The sequence below is a fragment of the Pteropus medius genome, unplaced genomic scaffold (genome assembly GCF_902729225.1).
Source record: "Pteropus medius unplaced genomic scaffold, Ma_sr-lr_union100, whole genome shotgun sequence".
In the NCBI taxonomy this organism is placed as follows: Eukaryota; Metazoa; Chordata; class Mammalia; order Chiroptera; family Pteropodidae; genus Pteropus; species Pteropus medius.
In genome coordinates, this window is record NW_024346150.1 from 959,643 (window position 1) to 982,656 (window position 23,014).

A 23,014-nucleotide genomic window follows, 5' to 3' on the forward strand; every position below is an offset into this window, starting at 1 on the left:
TCACTCACCGCATCGGTCAACTCCAACTGGTCAGGAGGTCTAACTGCAGCTTTGGACTGGGCCCATTCATCTGGCCCCTCTCCCACTTCGGTCCCTGAATCTTCATCCTGGACAAAAACCTCATATGAAGATCAGAAGTGTCTGATCTGCTTGGGCAAGTGAGCATGTTGCAGGAAGCCCCTTCATTCATAAATCCTCCCAGAAACCAAGCTCTGCCCCTGATACATAAAATGCAAAATACATAACAGACCTCTCATGGAATAGTCCAAAGGAACTGCTCAGGCCAGAGTTCTCATTACCTGGAAGATAATGGCCACCTCTGCCCTGGGAGTCAGGGCTTAGCTGGAACATTGTGGTGGGTCTTTGGCTCCAGTAACGGGGACCAGAAGAGCTGGCTCCTCACTACTGATTCCCACACAGCCTGGAAATAAACGGCTGGGACCAGCTGCCAAAGGCAGAGCTTTATGCAAAATGTTCTTTAAGCTCTTTCACTTCTAATTCATATTTTACCTTCCAAATTGTCACCTTAAGTTTACTCTGACAGCAATACTCTCAGTACTCAGTAAATTTAAGCCTCACAGTCCCACCAGATCCTTGGAACAAAAAAAATCAAGGACTAATTTTTCCTTTCCCTGATAGTTAAACACTTTGCCAATGTGACCCATGACATATTAAAAATTATTCATCTTCACAAACAATCAAAAATAGGCAAAATAAAACAATGCAATTTTTTCCCTATAAAAATAAATAAAATAAAATAAAAATAAAAAATAAAATCAACCAAGTTCAACAGGTAGCAAGAGCAGAGAGCAGACCCCAGAGAGCCCTGAGCAGCCCTGCTGCTGCCCTCTGTCCCGGTTACCATCACACTTGGGAGAAGCCGCAGCTGCCACAGCCAGCCCCAGTCATCTTTACTGTAACCATGAGCAGCAAGGCTGAGACCCAGCAGTAGCTTGCTGTTCCCACCCTCAGTACTGCCAACATCAAGCCTGGCATCACAGGCAGCGGCAAGGGAGCAGAGCCCCTGGGTGGATTCACATTGGCAGCACCTACTGCCAGAGACAAGAAGATGATCTCAAGGAATGTTTTGGGAACAGTAACATGGTTCAATGTAAGAAACTGATATGATTTCATCAACAGGAATGACACCAAGGAAGATGTATTTGTACACCAGGCTGCCATGAGGAAGAATAACCCCAGGAAGTACCTTTGCAGTGTAGGAGATGGAAAGACTGGAGTTTGATGTTGTTGAAGGAGAAAAGGGTGTGGAGGCAGCAAATGTTATAGGCCCTGGTGGAGTTCCAGTGCAAGGAAGTAAGTATGCAGCAGACCTTAACCGTTAGAGATGCTATCTATGTCTCGGGGGTCCTCCGCGCAATTACCAATGGAATTACCAGAATAGTAAGAGTGAGGAAAAGAATGAGGGATTGAAGAGTGCTCCAGGAGGCCCAGCAGGCCCTACTGCAGGCAATGGTTCCCGCCTAACTAAACGCAGAGATGATGCTACGAGCATCCAGTACAGTATTCCAACCCTCCTGTGCAGGGAGATGTGATGGAGGGAGCTGACAACCAGGGTGCAGGAGAATAAGGTAGACCAATGAGACAGAACATGTATTGGGAACTATAGACCATGATTCCACAGGGCCCTCACTGCCAAAGACAGCCTACAGAGGACGGCAACGAAGAACATATGGAAAATCAAGGAGATGAGAGCCAAGGTCAGCAGCCACCTCAACATCAGTACTTCCAAAACTTCAATTATTGATGCAAACGACTAGAAAACCCTAAACCACAAGATGGCAAAGAGACTAAAGTAGCCGATGCACCAGCTGAGAATTTTTCCGCTCCCCAGGCCAAGCAAGGCAGGGTTGAGTAAATGAGGGCTTACCATCTCTTACCATCATCTGGTTTAGTCATTCAACAAAAAGAAATAAATATGAAATTCAGCAGTAAGAAATGAACAAAAGATTGGAGCTAAAGACCTTAAGTCCTTGTTTTTTGCCTGTTGACCAAATAACTAGAACTATCTACATTATCTATGCAATACGTGGTTTTTAACATTTTTACTTAAAGACATATTTTTTTTGGTAATGGCAATCGTTTTTTCTAAGTCTGGTTTTTATCAAAACATCTTTAAAGTTTTAATTGTTTCATATCTGGTCAAGTTGAGATTTTTAAGAACTTCATTTTCAATTTGTAATAAAAGTTTACAACTTGATTTTTTCAAAAAAGTCGACAAAAGCACCTGTTAATAAAGGTCTTAAATAATTTTCTTTGTGTAAGAAAAGAATAATAATAAAACCAAACAAACAAAACTAATATCCAGTGTTGATGAGGCTGTGGGAAAATGGGGAGCCAGAAATTAGCACTATCTTTCTAAAAAGCAATTTGGAAATATTTATCAAAAGCCTAATAAGTATTTACACACTTTGCCTCACATTTCTATGTATAGAAATTTATATTACTATAACTGAAAAAAATTAAAATTAAAATTAAAAGTCATATTAAAAAAACAACCGAGGATACATCCAGAGATTTAAATGCATGAAAATTTGTTGGAGGATTGTTTGTAATAGTAAGAAAAAGAAAACATCTAAATGTCCAACAATGGGGCAAAATTAAACTGATTATGGTACAGCCATAAGTAACTATGGTAAAATATTACATAGTAATTTAAATGATGCTATAAAAGTTATTTATAGGCAAAGGAAGGTACTCTAAATATATTATGTAAAAAGCATATTATAAAATGGCATAAAGTTTGAAATTCCATCTAAAAATAAATACATATAATTTTTACATATGCATAGAAATAGCTGGGAAGATATAATATCACATGTTAACTAAGAGGTTTCCTGGGGTGGTAGGTTTAAGGGTGATTTTAATGTTCTTTTTGCTCATTTAAATTTTCTAAAAAATATATAGCTAATATTTTCAAGAGCAAAAGTGCTATTAGCTTCTTGCTGAGAGATTGTGGTGTTTCAGACTTACTCTCTTCCTGGTTCCTCTGCTCACCGTGTTGCTCTGAAAGAACACAAAAAGAAGGTAAGTCATAAGCAAATCTCCATGGACATAACAGAAACAGTATTACAGGGAGGCTTCTGCCCAGGGGCCTTTGCAGAGGAGGGACATTTGGCTTTCCCAAGTCTCAAAAATAGTCCTCGCAGGGGCAACATGTGCTTCTTAGCCCAGCCAAGGAGGTCCTGTATCTGAGGCAACTCTATTCCAGCATCAGTGGGACTGACCCAGGGAGAGCCCACCAGGTAACCTAGCACAGGGCATGTCTTATTTGCAACTAGTTCAACAAACATTTTTTAAAAAGCATATTTTAAGTGCTCAGCTCTGTACTAGGCATTAAGGGGATTCTGAGGGTAGATTATATTCCTAAACACTTGTTTGGGATGAATGTAAGCTCTTTCTGAGCAGGTACTTTGTTTTGTTTACTGCTGTCTCATAATATAGTAGGTGTTCAAAAATACTTGTCAAATGAATGAATGAATTCCACCAAACCCATTAGCAATCATAACCCTTGGAAAAATGTTTTTTCTCTCTGGGCCTCAGTTTCCTCATCAGTAAAATGCATAAGATTGTATATGATGACCTTCCAGCTTTAACATGCTCCATTTTTATGTTCCCAAGAGCAGCATGCTCAATTCAACTTGATAAACATTTATCGAGCATCTATTTATGTGTCAGGCACTAACCTAAGCAGTGGGACAAAGATGAAGAGAGATGAAGCCCCTACCGCAGTTTGCTCAGGGTCCATGGAAGATAGATGAGAATGATTAGTGCTCGTCGTTTACTCACGTGCTCCCTTACTCACTCATTTAGCATTTGTTCCTTTGAAAGCCTGCTCTGTGTCAGCAATAGAGATATGTGTGCACAGGGTGCTGTAAGTGCTTGGAGGCACTTACTCAGCCTGAGGTACATAAGAAAGGCTTCCAGAGGTGGCAATTTCTAAGCTGGGTATCAAAGGACAAGTAGGGGTGTCCAGGTGGAGAAAATATTTTTCAAAAGGGCTTTTTAGAAAAATACAGCGTGTACAAAGGCAAGAGGAGAACAGTGACAGAGACAGTAAAATGTTCCACCAAACAAACAAAACCCTGCAGTATGTACAGAACAATAGGTGTTTCAGATGATGGAGTAAGAGGGAGATCAGTGGAGGCTAGAAACGTGAAGGAGGAGCTCTGGGAAAAAGCAGGCCTAGAGCACTGAAGGAGGGGTCAAGGCAGCAGAGAAGTCAAAGGGCACATGGTGGTAGCAGCATAGCATATGGGAAAGAGACCTCTGCTTCCAGCTCTGTGATCTTGGGAAAGTCTCTCTGCTTCAGTTTCCGAAATGCAAAGTGAAGGAAGTAGTTTGGTTAGATGGGCTCTTAAGCCTTTACATGATAGGATCTATGGGAGAGGCTTTGGTAGTGGAGGGGAGGAAAGGGAGAGTAGAGCATGTCTCAGCTTGGGCTGAGATTGTTGCTGGTAGGGCAGGCAGCAGGATTCAGATTTCTGCCAGGTTGCCAAGGTTTCCAGTGATGGGATCCCTTCTCTGAGGCTAAGCTGCATGAGCCAGAAAGCTGCTTTCCTTTGAAGAGCCTCTGATCCCTAAGGTAACGAGATGGAAGCACCACAACATCCAACAGCTTTCTGGCCCACAACAGAGAACTGGAGGGCCAATCCCAACCTGAACTGCCAGCCTTAAATAGAAAACAAGATCCAGTTACCACTGCCCCCATAAATATGTCTGTAAAACATTTATCTGGCAATAAAAGAACTGACAAGGCAATTTGAGTGTAATTGTTTTTGGCAGTTGGAAATATTTCAATTAACACACTATAAAAGCCACACTATAATAAATGCAAAACAGGCCAGTGAAATCAGCTACAGCCCTGACTTCCCAACCATGGCGAAGGAGATTGAATGTCAGGCTGCCACTTTGGGCCCTTGGTCTTCCAGAAGGAAAAGCTTGAAATAGACAAGCCTGAATTCCTGAAAAGCTTTTGATGGTTTCTCCCAGAAGCCATCAAACCGCAGAAGAAGAAAGCCCAAGCTCTCTTCCCTGGCCCTCAGAACCGTATCATCTGGCCACAAGTCTCCATTCTAGGCTGCTCTCCCACCCTTCATGTGTAAGGTCTTTGAGATGCAGCCCAGGGAGGCTACTCACATTTCCTAAGCTTGGACTGTGCTCTCCCACCTCTGCACCTTTGCTTTTACCATTCCTCTTACCAGGAATGCCATCTTCCCCTTCCCCCTCCCTGCTTGCACTGTCTCTGCCTAATAAACCCCTATCCAACTAGTCTCTGCTGGTCTTTCATCAAATTCTGATATATTATCACCTTTCTCCAACATCCCTCTACTCTTCCTTTCCTCACTTGGAGCAAAGCTCTGCCCTACCTTCCATCACCACCACAAATCCTGGCTGATGAAGGATAAAATGTATAAATACTCTGTCATCTCTGGGTTTGGGTCTGCAAATGGGGACAGTATTGTGAAAAGAAACATAATACTGCAGTACACATAGGAGGCAGCTTGGAGATTCTAACAAGGGAGGTCCACCATTCTTACACTATTAACCAAAGAACATCCTCTATTCTTGAAGAGGTCATTCTATTTGGCCAAGGAGTGATATAGGAAGAGGAACCATCCCTGCCTCCCTGACCACCGTGGCGGTCAATAAGCCTGGTGATCAATGGGATTACAGATGTCCTAGCCTAAACTCCTTCATAGTAGATCATTTTCCTACTCTCGTTGTTACAGATTTTAGTGTGAACATCTGACAGCAGCAACTGGTAACAACTCAGCTGCCTAGTAGTTACTTCTCAGTTCTCTTACAGGACCTGATATTACTGAGGTCTCCCTCGCTCCTTCTTGAAACTTCTCCAACTACATTTCTATGTCACCAACCTCTCCAATAGTTCCTTCTCAATATCTTTGACCCCTCCAGGACTATATGCTTGACCTCCATAGTGTTCTTATTCTCTATATTCCCCACTTGGGTGCTCTTATCCCCACTCATAGCTTCACCTCCCACCTTATGAAGACGCTCAAATCTATTTCTGTAGCTTAGACTTCTCAGAACCTCATGTTTGAATTGATGATGAAGTACTCAAACTCAGTATCTTAAAAATTGACCTCATTATGTTTTTTTCTACCCCAAACTTGTTTTTTCTAGAATTTCCTATCTCACTCACTGCACCATCATCTATTAAGTCACCCAGGTTGGAAATTACGAACCATCAAAGATGCCTGCCTTTCTCTCATATTCCCATTAGCATCATATTTCAAAGTCTAACAATTCTCTTTAATATCCTTCATAACTATCCTCTCTAATTATACCTCTCTTAATTCAGGCCCTTACTATCTCTTGCCTAACTACATTTGATTTCCTTGACTCCAGTTTCTCTCCACTCTAATAATGATATCATTGTCATAATTTTTGGCTATTGAGCATTTACTCTGGGCCAGTCATTTACTAAATAATTTATCTGTTTAAATTATCTCATTTAATCTTCACAAACATCCTATAGGATAGGAGCTATCATTATTCCCATTTTACAGATGAGGAAACTGAGGCATAGAGAAATTAGGTTACCAACCCAATGATGGCCAGGATTTTACCAAACTTCAATCGCTATAAGTGGTCTTCCTAAAGCATACATCTGATCATGTCACTCTCTTGATTTAAAGCCTCCAAGGAAGGGCTCCCCATCAGTTCTGAGGTGAATTCTAAGCTCCCTAACACAGCATCCATCTCATCTCCTACACTTTTCCTCCCACAACCATTGGGAGGCTGCTATGAAAATAAAAATTCTGGTCAATCTAATAGATAATTATTATTGCCACCTATTGAGAATTTACCTGCACTTAGATCTGTTTTGGTATATGACCCATCGAAGAGTATAAGCAACTCATTTGTCTCTGAGCATATTGTAGGGGCATGTAGGGAGACCAAAATTTCTTAAGCTGTTCCTAATTATGAAGATATAATATTTTAAAAACAATATGAGATCAGGTGTACCCATGAAGCCTAAATGTGGGCTTTGAAGTCAACCATACCTGGGTTTGAGTCCCCCCACTCTGCTAGTTCTACACTCTAGGCAAGTTAATTCTCTTCTCTGAACCTCGATATCCTCATCTTTAAAATGGGCATCATTTAAAAGGCACTATCATACACCTTCTCAGACAGTCATAGGCTTATAAGAATTAAATGAGTTGATGTAGATAAGTTGCATACAGGGGTGCCCGGCCAGAGTTTGTGCCTGATACATGACAATTAGCAGCATTATATTCCCACTTATAGATTCTGCTCTGCCCTCAGCCATACAGGATTTGTGTGGTCCTTACCTACTAAGAAGCACATGCCCTAGGGACGACTAGACCCTTCAGCAGCTCACATCTCCACTGAACAGTTCAATGTGGAAACATGACTGTTCCTGGAAAGAGGGGCTCTTTGAAGCATGCAAACCCACAGAGGCTACATCCGCCTGCCTGGGGCCCAGGAGACTTCGTTTACCATTTCAATTGTCTTGGTCCTTATTTTAAAACTCACTAACAGGTTTCCATTAAGCTAAATTGAAACTAAATACCTCACCAGCTTGCAGTTTCCTGTTTCTAAAAGGGTAAAAGCTCTTAGTCCCAAAGGAACAATAATTCACCAACAAATCCTCTTCTAGCTATACAGACTGCATTTCAAATCTCTGAGTCTAGCGTAGTGTCTAAAGCACACAGAAGGCCCTCCTCCATACGTGTAGTTGAAAGAAATTTCAAAAATTTGAAATACCTGATGAAGGGTAATGAGCACTATCATACACTATTTTGTATCATACACTATTTTGGGCGTGCCACTGATGGCAAACTTTTTACAGGGTTATTTGAATATCTACCAAAATTTTAAATGTAGATACCCCTCAACTCAGCAATTCCATCTTCTTGAATTTTTTTCCCATAGAAATACTTATACATATGCACAAGATGTATGTACAAAATTGCTTGCTGAAACATCTGTAATATTTTTTAAATAAAAAAACCCCTAAATATTCATCAATAGCGGCCTGGTTAAATAAATTATGGTATAGCCATTCAAAAGGATATTACACATACTTTTAACAGAGTGAGGTAAACTTAAATGTATTGTTATGGAACGCTCTCCAAGGTGTATTGTTAAAAAAAAACAAGTGACAGGAGTAGATGATCCATCTGCTTACTTTAAGAGTATATGTATGCTTGTGTATTTGCATACACATACAAAATTCCTGGGAGAATATATATCTGTGGACAGTGATTTGGTCCAGGGAATGTGACTGGGGAATTGTGGGGAATGGGAACAATACTGTTCACCTTACACTCATTCTCATGGTTTTAACATTTTTCATGTGAATATGCATTACTTTTGTAATTTAAAATGGTAATTAAGAATTTAAAAATCCACCAAGTACAGTTAAAGAGATTTTTCTTTCCTATTAATGTAGTGTTAGCACAGTGCTCAGAATGCAGAAAAAGGGGATACAAGACCAGGCTCATGCCTCCCTGAAAAGCCAGGAGGACAGAAGCCAACCCTAGGGGACCCTTCCCAGATAAGGCTGCAGAGGGAAAGGCAGGGTAGGGTTTAAAAGCTCAAGTTCTTGAGTATGCCTCAGCTGGATTCTTGACTCTGCCACGAACTAACTATATGTGAGACCTCGAACTACATATTTATTCTCTAATCCTAATTCTTTCATCTATAAGATAGAGAAAATATTAGTGCTTTCTTCCGAATTGCTGAGGCTAAAATAAAACAATGCATGAAGAGCGCAGCATTCAGTAAGCCCTCAAGTAACGGTGGCAGTGTAGACCACGTAGTTGTCATTATTTTATTATTCTATCGTGCATAGCAGTTGAATCCCATTCTGAGGTCGCTTATTGAATAGTTAAAAAGTATGTTGTCCAGGTACGAAGAATCCCTTATCAGAAAGAAGTCAATAAATTTCAAGGCGTTACAGCAGGGGGATGACAATAAAAATAACTTCCATTTCTGTAGCATCTTTCAATTTGTTAAACTTTCATTTTATTTGACTCTTGTGGATTAATGTTGAACTCTGTCAAATTTTTTTCTGAATCTATTGAAATGTCATTATATGATTTTTCTCTTTTCTTTAGTTAATGTGAAGAATACCTTGATATTTTTAATTTTGAGCTAACTTTGCATTATTAGGATGGACCCCACTTGGTCTGACCTATTATTCTTTTTGTTATTGAAGAGGAATTTTCATGCAAAAGGCTAATCAGCTCTCTGTTCTGCTTCTGTACATATGCTAGCTGCATGGGCTATACTCAAAATTGACTAAAGACTCACCTTCCCTTTTATTTGATGTAAGCAACAAATGTTGCTTTACCCCCTAGCAACTCCCTCTCTTTGTAACACTTTGTAACTACCGGTAACCCATAGCAACTTCCGCCCTTTGTAACGCAATGTAACTACCTGCAACCATAGCAACTCCCGCTGCTTTGTAATGGTCTGAGGACAAATTAACCAATCCGCCGGCACTAAAAAAGGTCTATATAAGAACTGTTGCAACTGAGCTCCTGGTCTAGATCTTCAGAGCACTGGCTCCTCTGGGACTGCTGGCATAATAAACCTGAGTTCCAACTCTTTGAGTGCCGCTTGGTTTCTCACCAGTCTATTTTTGGATCTTTTCTGCAACATTATTGCTGGCATAGACTTGCTAATATTTTGCTGGGTTTTTTTGCATCCATGTTCATGAGGATATTGGCCTGTCATTTTTTTTCTTGCAATAGCTTTGATTTTGATATCAGACTTATGCCGACATCATCAAATGAGTTGGGACTTCCTTCTCCTCCATTTTCTGTAAGACTTTGTATAAGATTGGTGTTATTTATTCCTAACATGTTTGATACAATTCATCAGTGAAACCATTTAGGCCTGAAGTTTCTTTTTGGAAAGGTTTTAAGTTATGAATTCAATTTCTTTAAATAGGTATGGAGTCATCATACTTTCCATTTCTTCTTGTGTCACTTATAGTAAACCGTATTTTTCGAGAAATGTTTTCACTCCATCTCAGTTGTTCAATTTATTGCCATAAAGTTGTCGATAATATTCTCTTAATGTCCTTTTTAATGACTGGGGAGCTGTAGTGTTATCTCATTTTTCATCCCCGATATTGGCTATTGTGCTTCCTTTTTACCTTGATAAGCCCTGCTAGGTTTTATTAATTTTATTAACGTTTTCAAAGAACTCCTGGCTTTGTCAATTTTCTTTATTGTTTTTCTCATTGTTTCTATGAAACAATAAAATAAATGACTAAATCAATAAAATAAATGGAATTGATGAAATAAATCTTATTTTGTTATTTTGGATTGAATTTGCACATCTTTCTATGTTTTTTAAGAAGAAACTTAGAACATTGATTTAAAACCTTTTCTAAAATAGACATTTAAAGCTATACATTTCCATTAAACACAATTTTAGCAGGATCCCACAATTCATGATATTATATTTTCATTACCATTCAATTAAAAATGTTTTCTAATTTGCCTTGTGCTTTTTTATAGTTACATTTGTTTTAATCAGATACTTATTGTTGAAATCCTTTTAAAACTAGATGCCTATTGCTATTTCTTAATTTTTCTATTTTGAAATCCATCCCTTAGCTACATACATTTTAATTTTATTTTTATAATTTTTTATTTTTCAGTTATAGTTGGCCTACAATATACCATATGTTTCAGGTGTACAACATTGTAATTAGACATCTAGATTAGACATCTATATAACCCACAAAGTGATCACGCCAATAAATCTAGTACACCTCTGACACCACACACAGTTATTACAATATTATTAAATACATTCCTTATGCTATACTTTCTATCTCCATGACCATTTTGCGCTGCCAATAGGTACTTCTTAATCCCTACCCCCTTTTTCACCAACCCCCAAACCCCTCCCATTTGGTAATCCTTAAAATGTTCTCTATATCTATGAGTTTGTTTCTGTTCGTTTGTTTTGTTCCTTAGATTCCACAAATACATGCAATTATATGGCATTTGTCTTCCTTTATCTGACTTACTGCACTCAGCACACTATCCCCTATCGTAAAATATCTTTTTGCATCCTCTTACTTTTAGTCTGTGTGTGTCTTTTAATCTGAAGTAAATCTCTTGTAGGCTTGTAAGGGTCTTGTTTTCTTATTCAGCCACCCTATCTTTTGATCGGAGCATTTAGTTCTTTTTCATCTGAAGTACTTATTGATAGATATGTAGTTATTGCCATTCTTTATTTAGACTTTTGATACATATGTTTTTCTTCTTCTTAAAGAAGTCCCTCCAACATTTTCTGTAATATTGGCTTGGCGGTGATGAACTCCTTTAGCTTTTTCTTGTTTGGGAAGCTCTTTATCTGTCTTTCAATTCTAAATGATAACTTCACTGAGTAAAGTAATCTTGGTCGTAGGTCTTGGGTTTTCATCGCTTTGAATATTTTGTGCCAAGCCCTTCTGGCCCGTAAAGTTTCTGTTGAGAAATTAGCTGACAGTTGTATGGGCATTCCCTTGTAGATAATTAATTGCTTTTTTCTTGCTGCTTTTAAGATTCTTTGAATTTAACCTTCAGCATTTCAATTATGATGTGTTTTGGTGTGGGCCTCTTTGAGTTCACCTTGTTTGGGACTCTCTGAACTTCCTGGGGTTGTATGTGTATTTCCCTTGCCAAGTTAGGGAAGTTTTCCATCATTATTTCTTCAAATAGGGTTTCAATTCCTTGCTCTCTCTCTTCTTCCAGTACCCCTGTGATGCAAATGTTGTTACGCTTGACATTGTCCCAGAGGCTTCTTAAATTATCTTTATTTTGGGGGGGGTTCTTTTTTCTTGTTGCTGTTCTGACTGGGTGTCCTCTGCTACCCCACCCTCTATGTCGCTGATTCAATCCTCCATTTCATTCACTCTGTTGATTCCCTCTAATGTATTCTTCATCTCAGATATTGTATTCTTCATTTCTGACTGGCGCCCTATTATGTTTTCCATCTCCATTTTTATGGGTTTTTTTTTTTACCTCTTTCTTGAAATTCTCACTGAGTCTATCTATTCTTCCCCTAAGTTCCTTGAGTGTTCTGAACTCTACATCTGGTATGTTGCTTGTCTCCATTTTTGTGAATTCTTTTTCTGGAGCTTTGTTCTGTTCTTTCATGTGGGACAAGCTTCTTTGTCTTCCCATCTTGGCTGCCTCCCTGTGTCTATTTCTATGTATTAGGTAGGGCTTCTAAGTCTCCCAGTCTGAGTAGAATGGCTTTATGTAGTAGGTGTGCTGTGGGGCCCCTTGGCATAGACCTGAGGGGTCCAGCTGCAGGCCAAATTCAGCTGCAGGCTATGCATCTCCGGGGCCACCTGGTAAGAGTCACCAAGCAATCCACATATAGTTGCTACCTGTGCTGGGCTTATAGGTGCCTTGAGGGGCCAAATCAGAAACAAGGCCAGCTGCCAGTGGTGTAGGACTTGGGGCTGCTCAGCACAAGGTACAGGGCATGCTGAGGCCAGATGCTGCTGCTTTGGGTTTTGTGAGCCTTTCAGAGATTTTATGAAAACTCACAGCAGGAGCCAAGACAGCCCATTTGTTTGGAATAAATCACTGGAAGCAGCTGGGTGGGCCCACAAGTTGGGAGAGGCAGAGTCTCAGGGAATCACCTGGGCAGAGCTACCTATGTTATCCAGGTTGATGGTGCCTGCATCTACAAGCTGGGAGCAGGGAGGGCTCCACAAAGGAACAATGGCTTCTCCCTGCACCCCTGTCCAGGTGCAAGCTGCCCCTCCAGCCCTCATCCTGAAGCCTGATAGCTCAGCACCTCCCTGTATGTCCCTGGCCCCACTCAAGCAGCTGCCCAAGTGCTGGAGTTCAGAGGGAGCAATTCCATCAATAAGTAAGGCTGGTGTGGGCCCTGTAAGAGGGAAGGCCTCCACTTCCTGCAGCCCTCCGTCTCACTCAGCTGCAACCTGAGATTGTGGGGACTTCTTTTCCTGGCACTGGAAGCATGGGCTGGGGAACCCAATGTGCGGCCAGGACCCCTCACTCCTCAGATGGGGAAGGTGGCTCTGCAGTCAAGATCGCTCTCTTGATTCTCGATCGTCACATGCAGTTGTGGAACCAGGCTGTTTTGCATCTCTGCCCCTCCTACCGTTTTGAGGTGACCTGTTATTCGAAGTGACCTAGTTACAGGGCTTCTATTCAGCCAGACCTCTAGCAACTCCGCATACTGGTTGCTCTGTAGTTTTGCTATAATTTTGGTGTGATTGCTAGAGGAGGCATGTACAGTCTCTATCTTCTACGCCATCTTGAATCTCTTGTGCTTTTTTTGACAAGTGTTATTCAGAAGTATGTTCTTTAATTTTTAAATATTTGGGGATTTTAAAGATTGATATTTATATTTAAATTAATTACATTTTGGTCAAACTATTCTTAGTATGCAGAAATTCCTTCTTTTATGGATGGGTATTTGAATTGAATTAAAAGCTGTAAAATTCTAATCTTTTCAAATATATTGAGACTTATTTTATGTCCCAGTATATGGTCTATTTTTATGAACACTCTGTAGTTCTTGGGTGTAATTTTCATTTACAGTTCTTGGGTGTAGTGTTCTATAAACGTTAAGTAGGCCAAGTTAGATGACAGATCTTCTATATCTTTCAATTACTGAGAAAGGAGTGTTAAAATCTCCAACCATCATTGTGTATTTTCCTATTTCTCCATTTAGCTCTGTCAGTTTTTGATTCATATATCTTAAAGTTCTATTAATAGGTGAATACATGTCTGTGATTTTATGTCTCCTCTTGAATTGACCCTGTATCATTATGAAATGTCCTTATCTTTGGGAATCTTCCTTGTCTTAAAACCTACTTAGTTCTGATAATACAGTTTTCTTATGCTTCCCACTTGTATATTTTTTCCACCGTTTTATTTTCAACCTTTCTATGTCTTTACATTTAAACTATTTTTTATAGGCAGCATACAGTTAGTCTTGTTTTTTTTTTTTCTCACCTAAGAAACTCTGCCTTTTAATTGAAAGTATTGGTCTTTCCAATGTTGGTCTTTGTTTTTATTTTTATTTTTCAATTAAAGTTGACATTCAATATTATTTTATATTAGTTTCAGGTGCACAGCATATTGGTTAGACATTTATATAACTTACAAAGTGATCCACCCAATTAGTCTTGTACCCGCCTTGCACTATACATAATTATTACAGTATTATTGACTATATTCTCTCTGCTGTACTTCATATCCCCATGTGTTTTTCTATTTTTTCCCATCTGCTTTTTCCCCTCTGTTTATTTTCTTCTTTCTTCTGTGTTAACTGAGTTTTTAAAACGATGTCATTTTGTTTTCTCTATTGGCTTTTTAGCTGTGCCTTTTGTATTACTTTTTGTGGTTGCTATAAGGTTAATAATATGCATCCTAAACTTACCATATTCTGCTAAGAATAAATATCATACCACTTCATATTTCATAATGTAATAATCTTACATCTTAAGTCCATTTACCACCTTATCCTTTGCCCTATCATTGTCATATATTTCTACATATATTATAAGCTTCACTTAAAAACAATGGTATTATTTTTGCTTTAGTCAGTCATATGTCTTTTAAGAAAATAGAAGAAAAAAAGCTAGTCTTTTATCTTTAGCCACATATTTACCATTTCCAGTACTTTTTGGTCCTTCCTTTAGATAGAGTTTCCCAAAGGTATTATTTTCCTTCAGCCTAAAGAACTTCCTTTAGTATTTCTTATAGTGAAGGTCTGCTGATGACAAATTCTCTCACTTTTGCTGGATATAAAATTCTGGATTGATAGTAATTTTCTTTCAGTGCTTTAAATATGTCACTTTATCACCTTCTGACCTCTGTTGTAGAATGAGAAGTCAGCCATAATCATATCATTATTCCCCTGTGTGCATTGTGTCATTTTTCTCTGGCTACTTTCAAGATTTTTATTTTTATCTTTGGTTTTCAGTGTTTTTACTATAAGAGACCTAGATGTGGTTTCCTTGTATTTATCCTTCCTGGGGCTCACTGAGATTCTGATAATACTATATGTTTTCTATCCAATATAAGAAACTTTCATCATTATTTCTTGAAATATTTTCCCCCTCCTCTCTTTTTTTCTGAGATTCTAACTGTATACATGCTCCAAATACATATGTAACATATTCCCACAGGCCACTAAGGCTCTTTTTTATTTTTTAATCTTGTCTTTCTCTGTTCTTTGGATTGGATAATTTCAATGGATCCATCTTCACATTAGCTGTTAGGCCTATCCAATACATTTTTTCATTTCTGATATATATTTTTTCATCATTTCCATTTTTCTGCTTAGATTCCCCATTCATTAACTCAATATATTTTTAAGTCTATAAATATATTTATAACAGCATCTTTAAAGTCACTGTCTGCTAATTCCAACACCTAGGTTACCTCACTGATATCATTGTATTCTTTGGATCTATCTCCCTAAACCATGATCAAAAAATTGTCCCCAACAATTTGGTAACGGACAGAGGGGAGGGGGTTGAGGGGCTGGGAGAATGGGGTGAAAGGTTAAAGAAGTACAAATTAGTAGTTGATAGTTGGTCACGGGGATGGGTAGCACGGCAGAGAGAATGCAGTTAGCATTAATTTGATGGCTAGGTGGAGAGCCAGAGGAGGAAGGGAGCAATTGGGGGGATCGTTTTATGAACTATATAGATGTCTAACCAATGTACTATAGATGTCTAACCAATGTACTTTGAAACTAATTTAAATAAATTTAAAAATAAAAAAATAATAAAAAATAATAATAAAGAAATTGTCTCCATGCAAAGAACGAAGATAAACATGTAACTTATGTTGGGTATTTTCCTTTCTTCGGGAATTACCGTTGGGAGGGAATGCCTAAAATAGTTGCTTCATATATTGTGCACAGGATTAGAGTTGTGTACAGTGGAGGGCAGGTTCATTATGAATTGTTCCATCATGGCCAGACCATATATCAAGGTCTTTAAAATTTACATATAAAAGTTGCTGCATTTTAAAATTTGTTGCCAAAAAAAATGCTCTTTAAAAAACATCCTCAGAGCTGGTGTAAAGGATAGAACTTTTTTGTAATGTAAATATCAGCTCTGAATGAAGGCATTGGGCTGGAAAAAATCTAAGGCCCTTCCTTTACAATGTACGAGAAAGAGATTTATCAGAAACAATGTAGAAGTTACTTTGGAGTAAAGCAGGTTATATCTTGCACTGGAGGAGCCAGGAAAGACCCTACCTGCTTCTAAGGGAAATTGCCCTGCTCACAGCTTTGGCTGCTTAGAGAGCCATAGGATCTTGTTTCACCTTGATATAGCCTAGCATAAACAGATGGGCTAAGAACAATCAGATTCCTTCTCCAAGAGTGTGAACTGGGACTACAGAAAGAACTGGTGGTTGGATGAAGATATTGATGCTGATGTGTATGAATCGAGAGAGGCCAAAGTGGTCATGATGAGCTGGAAACACACTAAAGTTATGAGGGAGCAGAAATCATAAAAAAGTTGTTGGTTAGGAAATGAAAACAGAGAAGGAAACATAACTGTTAAGCGGCCATGAGAAATGTAGAGAAAGTAATTAGTACCCACATCTGTTTTAGAACCAAGAGTTTTCCACTTCCAATTCTAGGCTATCTATGTATTTATAATACCCACCCACAAACAGCCACATATATACCTTCCCCCTTTACCCACCTACCCCTTTTACTTGAGGTAACTTGTGAGCCTCTGTTCTTTGTAACTTAAAGAGTTTAACTTAAATATATGTGCCTTAGAGTTTCCCAGGCCCAAAAAGGGCAGGAGAAGTAAGAAAACACTGAGAATTCTAGGCAGAGGGGGAAAAAATAATTAACAAAGACATGAAGGTTTGGAACATGTCTGTCCAAAGATCAGCAGATGTTTTTATCCATTTATATTCTCATTTGTCTCAAAGCAAGATTCGAAGCAGAATACGTGACACACGGAAAATAAGTAAATGAGAAAATGGATGTAAGGTAAAAATAAAAGTAAGGAAAATAAGATTAGCATCAGGAGTGTGGTCCCTACATAATTAACAGAATTAGGTTGCTTTGACTAGGATGAAAGACACCTGAACTGCTTCTTCTGCAGGCCCAGAAAGAAAAGTTAGTGTTCAGAATACTGCAGTATGTACCTTTTCATCATTCATTTACTCATCAACTAATTCATTCAGTCATTATTTATTCATCTAATATTTATTAAGCATTTACTAGATGCCAGATCCTAGGATAAGAGCTAAAGAAGAATAAAGGTTGAGTTGGTCCCAGTCTAAAGGTTCTCAAATCTAGGAGATGAGATAAACGGAGCACATAAATCCACCATATATACCAGAATCCAGTAACTCTATGAGTAGGACAAAGTGTTGTGAGACACAAAGCAGTAAAACCAAAGACTGATCAACAACTATCTTTTGCTTGCTTCTTACATATAACTCTGTCTCAGCAATTGGGAAGCATGAATACTCCCTATACATTCCTATCTGGCAGAAAACAATTTCATGTGGTTTGCTCACAGCTGGAGCCAGAGGATCAAAATTACTCTTCAACATCAGCTTGCAGGCTGCAAAGCCCAGGGATAAGCACAAGAGCCCTCTCCTTTTATTATTTGAGTACCTGGCACGTATTGAGTACTAACAATGCGCTAGGCTCCACAGTAAAGGGGAGGAGACCAAGTTCTGGCCTCAAATGCTCACAGCTGTTTTGTAATCTGATAATTGTGCATGACAAACCTCAGACCATAACTCTGAAATAGCATGACTGTAATCATAACAAAATGGAACAGCCATTGGCAAAATTTGTTTTCTAGTTATCACTTCCAGAAGGAATTCCATAACACTAAGGGAAGAGAAGAAAAAAACTCTCTCAGCTTCCTGCCATTAAACCTCTAAATTATTATCATCTGCATCCAACCTTTCCTCCTTTCTCCTCTCCTGTTACAAAATGTTCCACCTCCTTTCCATAACTCATCCATTCCCACCTCCTCAGAGACTTGACTCTACTCATTATTTGATCTTTGTCCTTCATCCTCAACTTCTTCTTTCTATCTACGCCAGAGTCCCTCTCCTTGGCATTTAACATATTCACTTCTAAAAAAAAATCCTTGTCTACATGGTCTTTCCTGCCTTCTTAGCTCAGTTCAGTTTGGCTTTTACCTCTGAAATTGTTCTTTCTAAGGTCCACGATGACTTCCTAATTATTTTATGTCTAGTTCTTATCTTCATTGACCCCTTAGGAGCATGCAACATAGCTAACCACTCTATAAACACTATAAACTCACTATAAACACACTCTTCCTTAGGCTTCTGGGTCATTATTCTTCCTTGTCTTCTAACTTCTCTGCACACTCCTTATCTTACATTTTAGACTCTTATTCCTCTGTCCAAATTTTCATGGTGTTCCTCCTAGAAGTGTTCCCTGATTCCTCAGAATCAGTGTTAGGATCTTCTAAAACATGTTTCCATAGCACCCTATGTTAGTTCCCCAACCACCTTCCATCATTAATTCAATAATCATTCATTAAGAGTTTCTGACATGATGGCCACTGTATTAGGAACTGAGAATACAGGTGTGAGCAAAAACATCCGCAGGCCCTGCTCTCAAGGAGCTCATAGTCTAATAGGAGAGATACCCTATAATCAAATAATTACACAAACAAGTGCATAATTACACACCATGATGCATGCTATGGAAGAAAGAAAAAAAAAAGCAATAAGACTATGTAATAGAGGAAGCTTAACCCTATCTTCATTAACAGGGGGCTTTGGGGCAGGTTGTGGGAAATGGTGTTTGGGCTGAAATCTTAGGAGTGGCTACATGTGTGAGGGGACATGTGAAGAGTGTTCCAGAGAAAGGGGACAGCACATAGAACTGAAGTACAGCAAAACAGAGAGAGAGTTGTACAAGTTAAGGCTTAGAGACCCAAGCAAGCCTTAGCACATACAGGCATTCGAATGGTGATCTAAAAATTTGGTACGTATCCTAAGAGCAATGGGAAGATACTGAAGGGTTCTGAGTAGAGGATGACAAAATCAGATTGAGTTTGAACAGATAACTTGGTGTAGTGTAGAGAATGGACTGTAAGGGGCATGAGTGAGTGAGGGGAATACCAGTTACAAGGCTTTTTTACAGCACTCTGGGTGAGAGATGATTGTGGGTTGGGCTAAGCAGGTGGCAGCGAATATAAGAAAAGTGGTTTGATTCAAGAGATATTTGAGAGGTATAGGGTCAAAGGATTATATTTAGGGCTTGAGGAAGATAGGAGGTATAAAGGTGACATTAAGAAGGGTCACGAGAGTGAGGATATCTTTGTGCATACAGAAACACATTAACTTCCTTTAGATTCTGTTCACCCACTCCTGTCCTTTCTTCTATGGATCTCAGGCCCAGATTCAAGACTCAAAATCTCTGTACTATCTAAGACTTTCTTTTGGCCTTGCACCTAATCCTGCCTTCTTGCCCCTATCCTAGTCACCCCTTATCAGAATTAATATTTCTACAAGTATTGTCTCAGAGGGGCCTCTGGAGAGACCACAAAATGATCCAAAATGCAAGTCTTTTCCTTGGCTCTTACAGGCAAATGATGCAAAAATTCCAAACTTTTTTTTTTTTTATGGTAACCAACTGAGTTATAAAGGAGTACTAAAATTTGTTAGTCATAAACTAAAATTAGCTTTTAACTGGAGTTCACAGAAGACTCTAATTCAGTTCTCTACTAAGAAGTCTGGCTGCCAGGCAAGATCTGGCAATGTTGCAAAGCTCCTACTGCACATATACACATGCAGCCAGTTAGAATTCTTGCAATTTTCAGGAAGGACACTTTGTTATTGGGGCATTACCACTGATGTTTTGAGCTGATCATGGTTTATGGTGCCTGACATTCATGCATTTTAATGACAAATTATGAATCATGGAGCTCCATCGTGATCAATTTAATATGCCATGGGTTATTTGATTAACCCTTTGGGGTAGAGGGATGCACTTCTTTGACCTTATTTCAGGCCACTTCCCTCTGGCCCCTTCCTTGCTGATCCAGAACATGTGTAGCTAGCTCCCATCTCAGGTACTTTACACTTGCTGTGTCCTCTGTCTGGAATGCTTTCTCCCAAGATACCACATAGCTAACTCTTTCATTTCCTTGAGGTCTTTCTCAAATGTCAACACTGCAAGGCCTTCCCTGACCACTATATTTAAATCATAATCTTCTGATTCCCTGAACTTCCTAGTCCATCTTTCCTTGCTTTATTTTTCTTCTCGACACCTACTACACCATTTGATAAACTATATATTTTGTTTATTGACAATTTACCTCTAACTAAAAGTTAAGCTCCGTGAGAGCGGGGGTTTTTGTTTCTTTTGTCTGTTGCTCTATCACTAATACCTAGAACAGTACTGGCACACAGTAGGTACTCAGCAACTAACTGTTAAATGAGAATGGCTCTTCATCATCAGAACTTTTGACCTCTTAATCTCCAATACCCAGCTTTTAAGGCATGGGTATATGTGGTTCAAATGTGGATCATTCATAGCCCTACTGCCAAAGCAGATATTAATGTGAACCTGGAAAAACATGCTTCTACTGTGACATTTCCTTGTTATCCTCCCTCCCTACATTCCTCCCCATTCCAGGCTCCTTCCTATCCTACACACTCAGAGTGAAATTTCCAAAAAACAGCTTAAGGCATTCAGAATTCATATTCAACTCATTTTCAGAACTTAATATATTCTGGGCATTGTGTCAGGTTCAGGGGAATCAACAATAAACAAGACAAACATGATTCTTGCCATCACAGAGTTGATAGTCTAGTGCAGTGGTCCCCAATATTTTTGGCACCAGGGACCAATGTTCCTATGAGAATCTAATGCCTGATGATCTGAGGTGGAGCTAAGGTAGTGATGCTAGAGCTAGGAAGTGGCTACAAATACAGATGAAGCTTTGCTCACTGGCCACCGCTCACCTCCTGCTGCGCAGCCTGGTTCCTAACAGGCCACGGACTGGTACTGGTCTTCAGCCTGGGGGTTGGGGATCCCTGATCTAGTGGGAACATCACCCGATCCTGCCTCCTGAAAGGGTACTTAATCCCTTGTAGGAGAATATGGCAGCCAAGCTCAGATCCGATGTGTAAGCAAGAAATGAAGGACAGATTTGGGGTAGAGTGGCATGGAACACATGGTAACAGACAGAAAAGACTGTACCAGGCAGGCAGAGGAAACATCAGTTGCAAAGGCCTAGAGGAGAAAGTGAGTGTGGATATCACTTTCCAAGAAGTGAGGACAGTTCAGTGTACTGAGGCTGTGGACTTTTCACAGAGAAATGGTGAGATCTAAAATAGGGTGGGTAGCAAAGGCTAGACCTTGCAAGGCCCTGCAGGCCATATAAAGCAAGTCGGACTTTTGAGACTTTATCCTAAGAGTAAGAGGGAGCAACTGAAAGGTCTGATGAGTGAAATGACATGAGCAATGGAATTTAGACTCTTCTCTGTCCACTAACAAATCCAACCCTGACCTTCCCTCTCCACTGCAGACATTCAGCTTGTAGCTGCCTCCTCCCCGAAGCTTTTCTGCTGCTCCAACTCGCATGTCTCCTTCTCAGCTCCAGGGATTCCATCCTCCCTTATCTTTGTATGCCTCAGTTCTGTTTCCCCTCATTGGACTGAGCTCCCAGAGACAACTTCTCAAACCTCTCTAGGTTGTCCCACACTCAGCTCATCACTGATCCAGACTGGGATTCACTGAGACAAGAAGGTGATAAATACAACCTAACACAACCCAGCCTTTTCTCATACCCCGACACACCAATATTTATTTTGTACTACCCTTCCCTGGGAGGGGGACAGCAAGCTGGCCCAAGTTTCTCTGCTTCCTGTCTGCTGCTACCTCTCTCTGCTCTCAGTATAATTAGCCTCTAACATCTCCCCTAATGGGCTGGAAAAACTGATCCCCAAGCTTGTTCAAACTGCAGGTGCTGGAAAAGACAAATCTAAACCATAGTGACAGAAAGCAGGTCAGTGGTTACCTGGGGCTAGGGGTGTTCAGGAAGACTGACTGGGATGAAGCACAGAGGAACTTTTCAGGGTGGAAGTGTCTTACATCTTGATCGTTGTGGTGGTTCTCAAATGTATAAATTTGTTGAAACTTGTCAACATGTACAACTAAAATGGTCCATTTCATTGTATGTAAACCAGATCTCAGTAATGCTGAATTTAAAACTGCATGTAAATTAAGAGTCAGTAGGCCCAAGCACACAGTACATGAACCTCAAAATGCAGCTTGACTCTGACATAAAGCTAGGGCATGGCCATATGGGAAAAACATCCTCTCCATGGTCGCAGAGATCTAAGAAAGATGAGTCCACCTGCTATGGAAGGCTAGGTGAAAGAAGCAAAGGAACAAAGGCTAATATGGAGGAGCCCACCAAAATATGTAAAATCATAACCAGCATGGACACAGATTTGCTCTCCAAACCTCAAAATACCTAGGCCTAAGAGAGGGATATTTCGAATAGATAAATAGAAGTCCTGCCTCACAGAACCAGAAACTGCATATTAGTCTCAGGGTGATAATTCATAAAAGCTTTGGGAAAAAGTGATTCTTGAAGGACTCACCACAGAGAGCTCCTCAAGAATCTGGACCTTACTTCACCTTTCAGGGTGATACTGGAGAGGAAAGCAGTGCTCTCTGCTGGATGGGTAAGGGGGACTGACTCTTGGGTTTCCTGTGAAAAGGGATGACATCTGGCCAGCTGGCAACAAGGACACAATGTTTACATGGCTGGATGGGTCACAGGAGTGGACCAGGGACTCGTAAGGAAGTGAGACATATGAGGCTCCAAAAATAGTTTAGGGGCAGTGTTTGGGCTGTGTAGTGTGTTAAAGTGAGGCCAGGGATGGGAAAGGGATCTCTCTTCTCTTCCTCTTTACATGACCTCTCTCTCCTTACAAGTCTCTCAGCACAGAAAATCTAAACC

The 23,014-nt window shown here is 39.7% G+C and overlaps 1 protein-coding gene and 1 pseudogene across 1 annotated transcript in view; one reads left to right on the plus strand and one right to left on the minus strand.

The window, feature by feature from the left end:
* DNAI1 (dynein axonemal intermediate chain 1) overlaps positions 1-23,014 on the minus strand; it is a 58,666-nt gene that overhangs the window by 34,859 nt on the left and 793 nt on the right. The window contains exons 2-3 of the mRNA XM_039875687.1: positions 2,992-3,024; positions 9-107 (exon numbers count right to left, since the gene is read on the minus strand). Of these exons, the coding sequence (XP_039731621.1) occupies positions 9-107; positions 2,992-3,024 (132 nt within the window). The remainder of the gene's footprint in view (positions 1-8; positions 108-2,991; positions 3,025-23,014) is intronic.
* On the plus strand, positions 923-1,877 carry LOC120612899 (Y-box-binding protein 1-like; annotated as a pseudogene).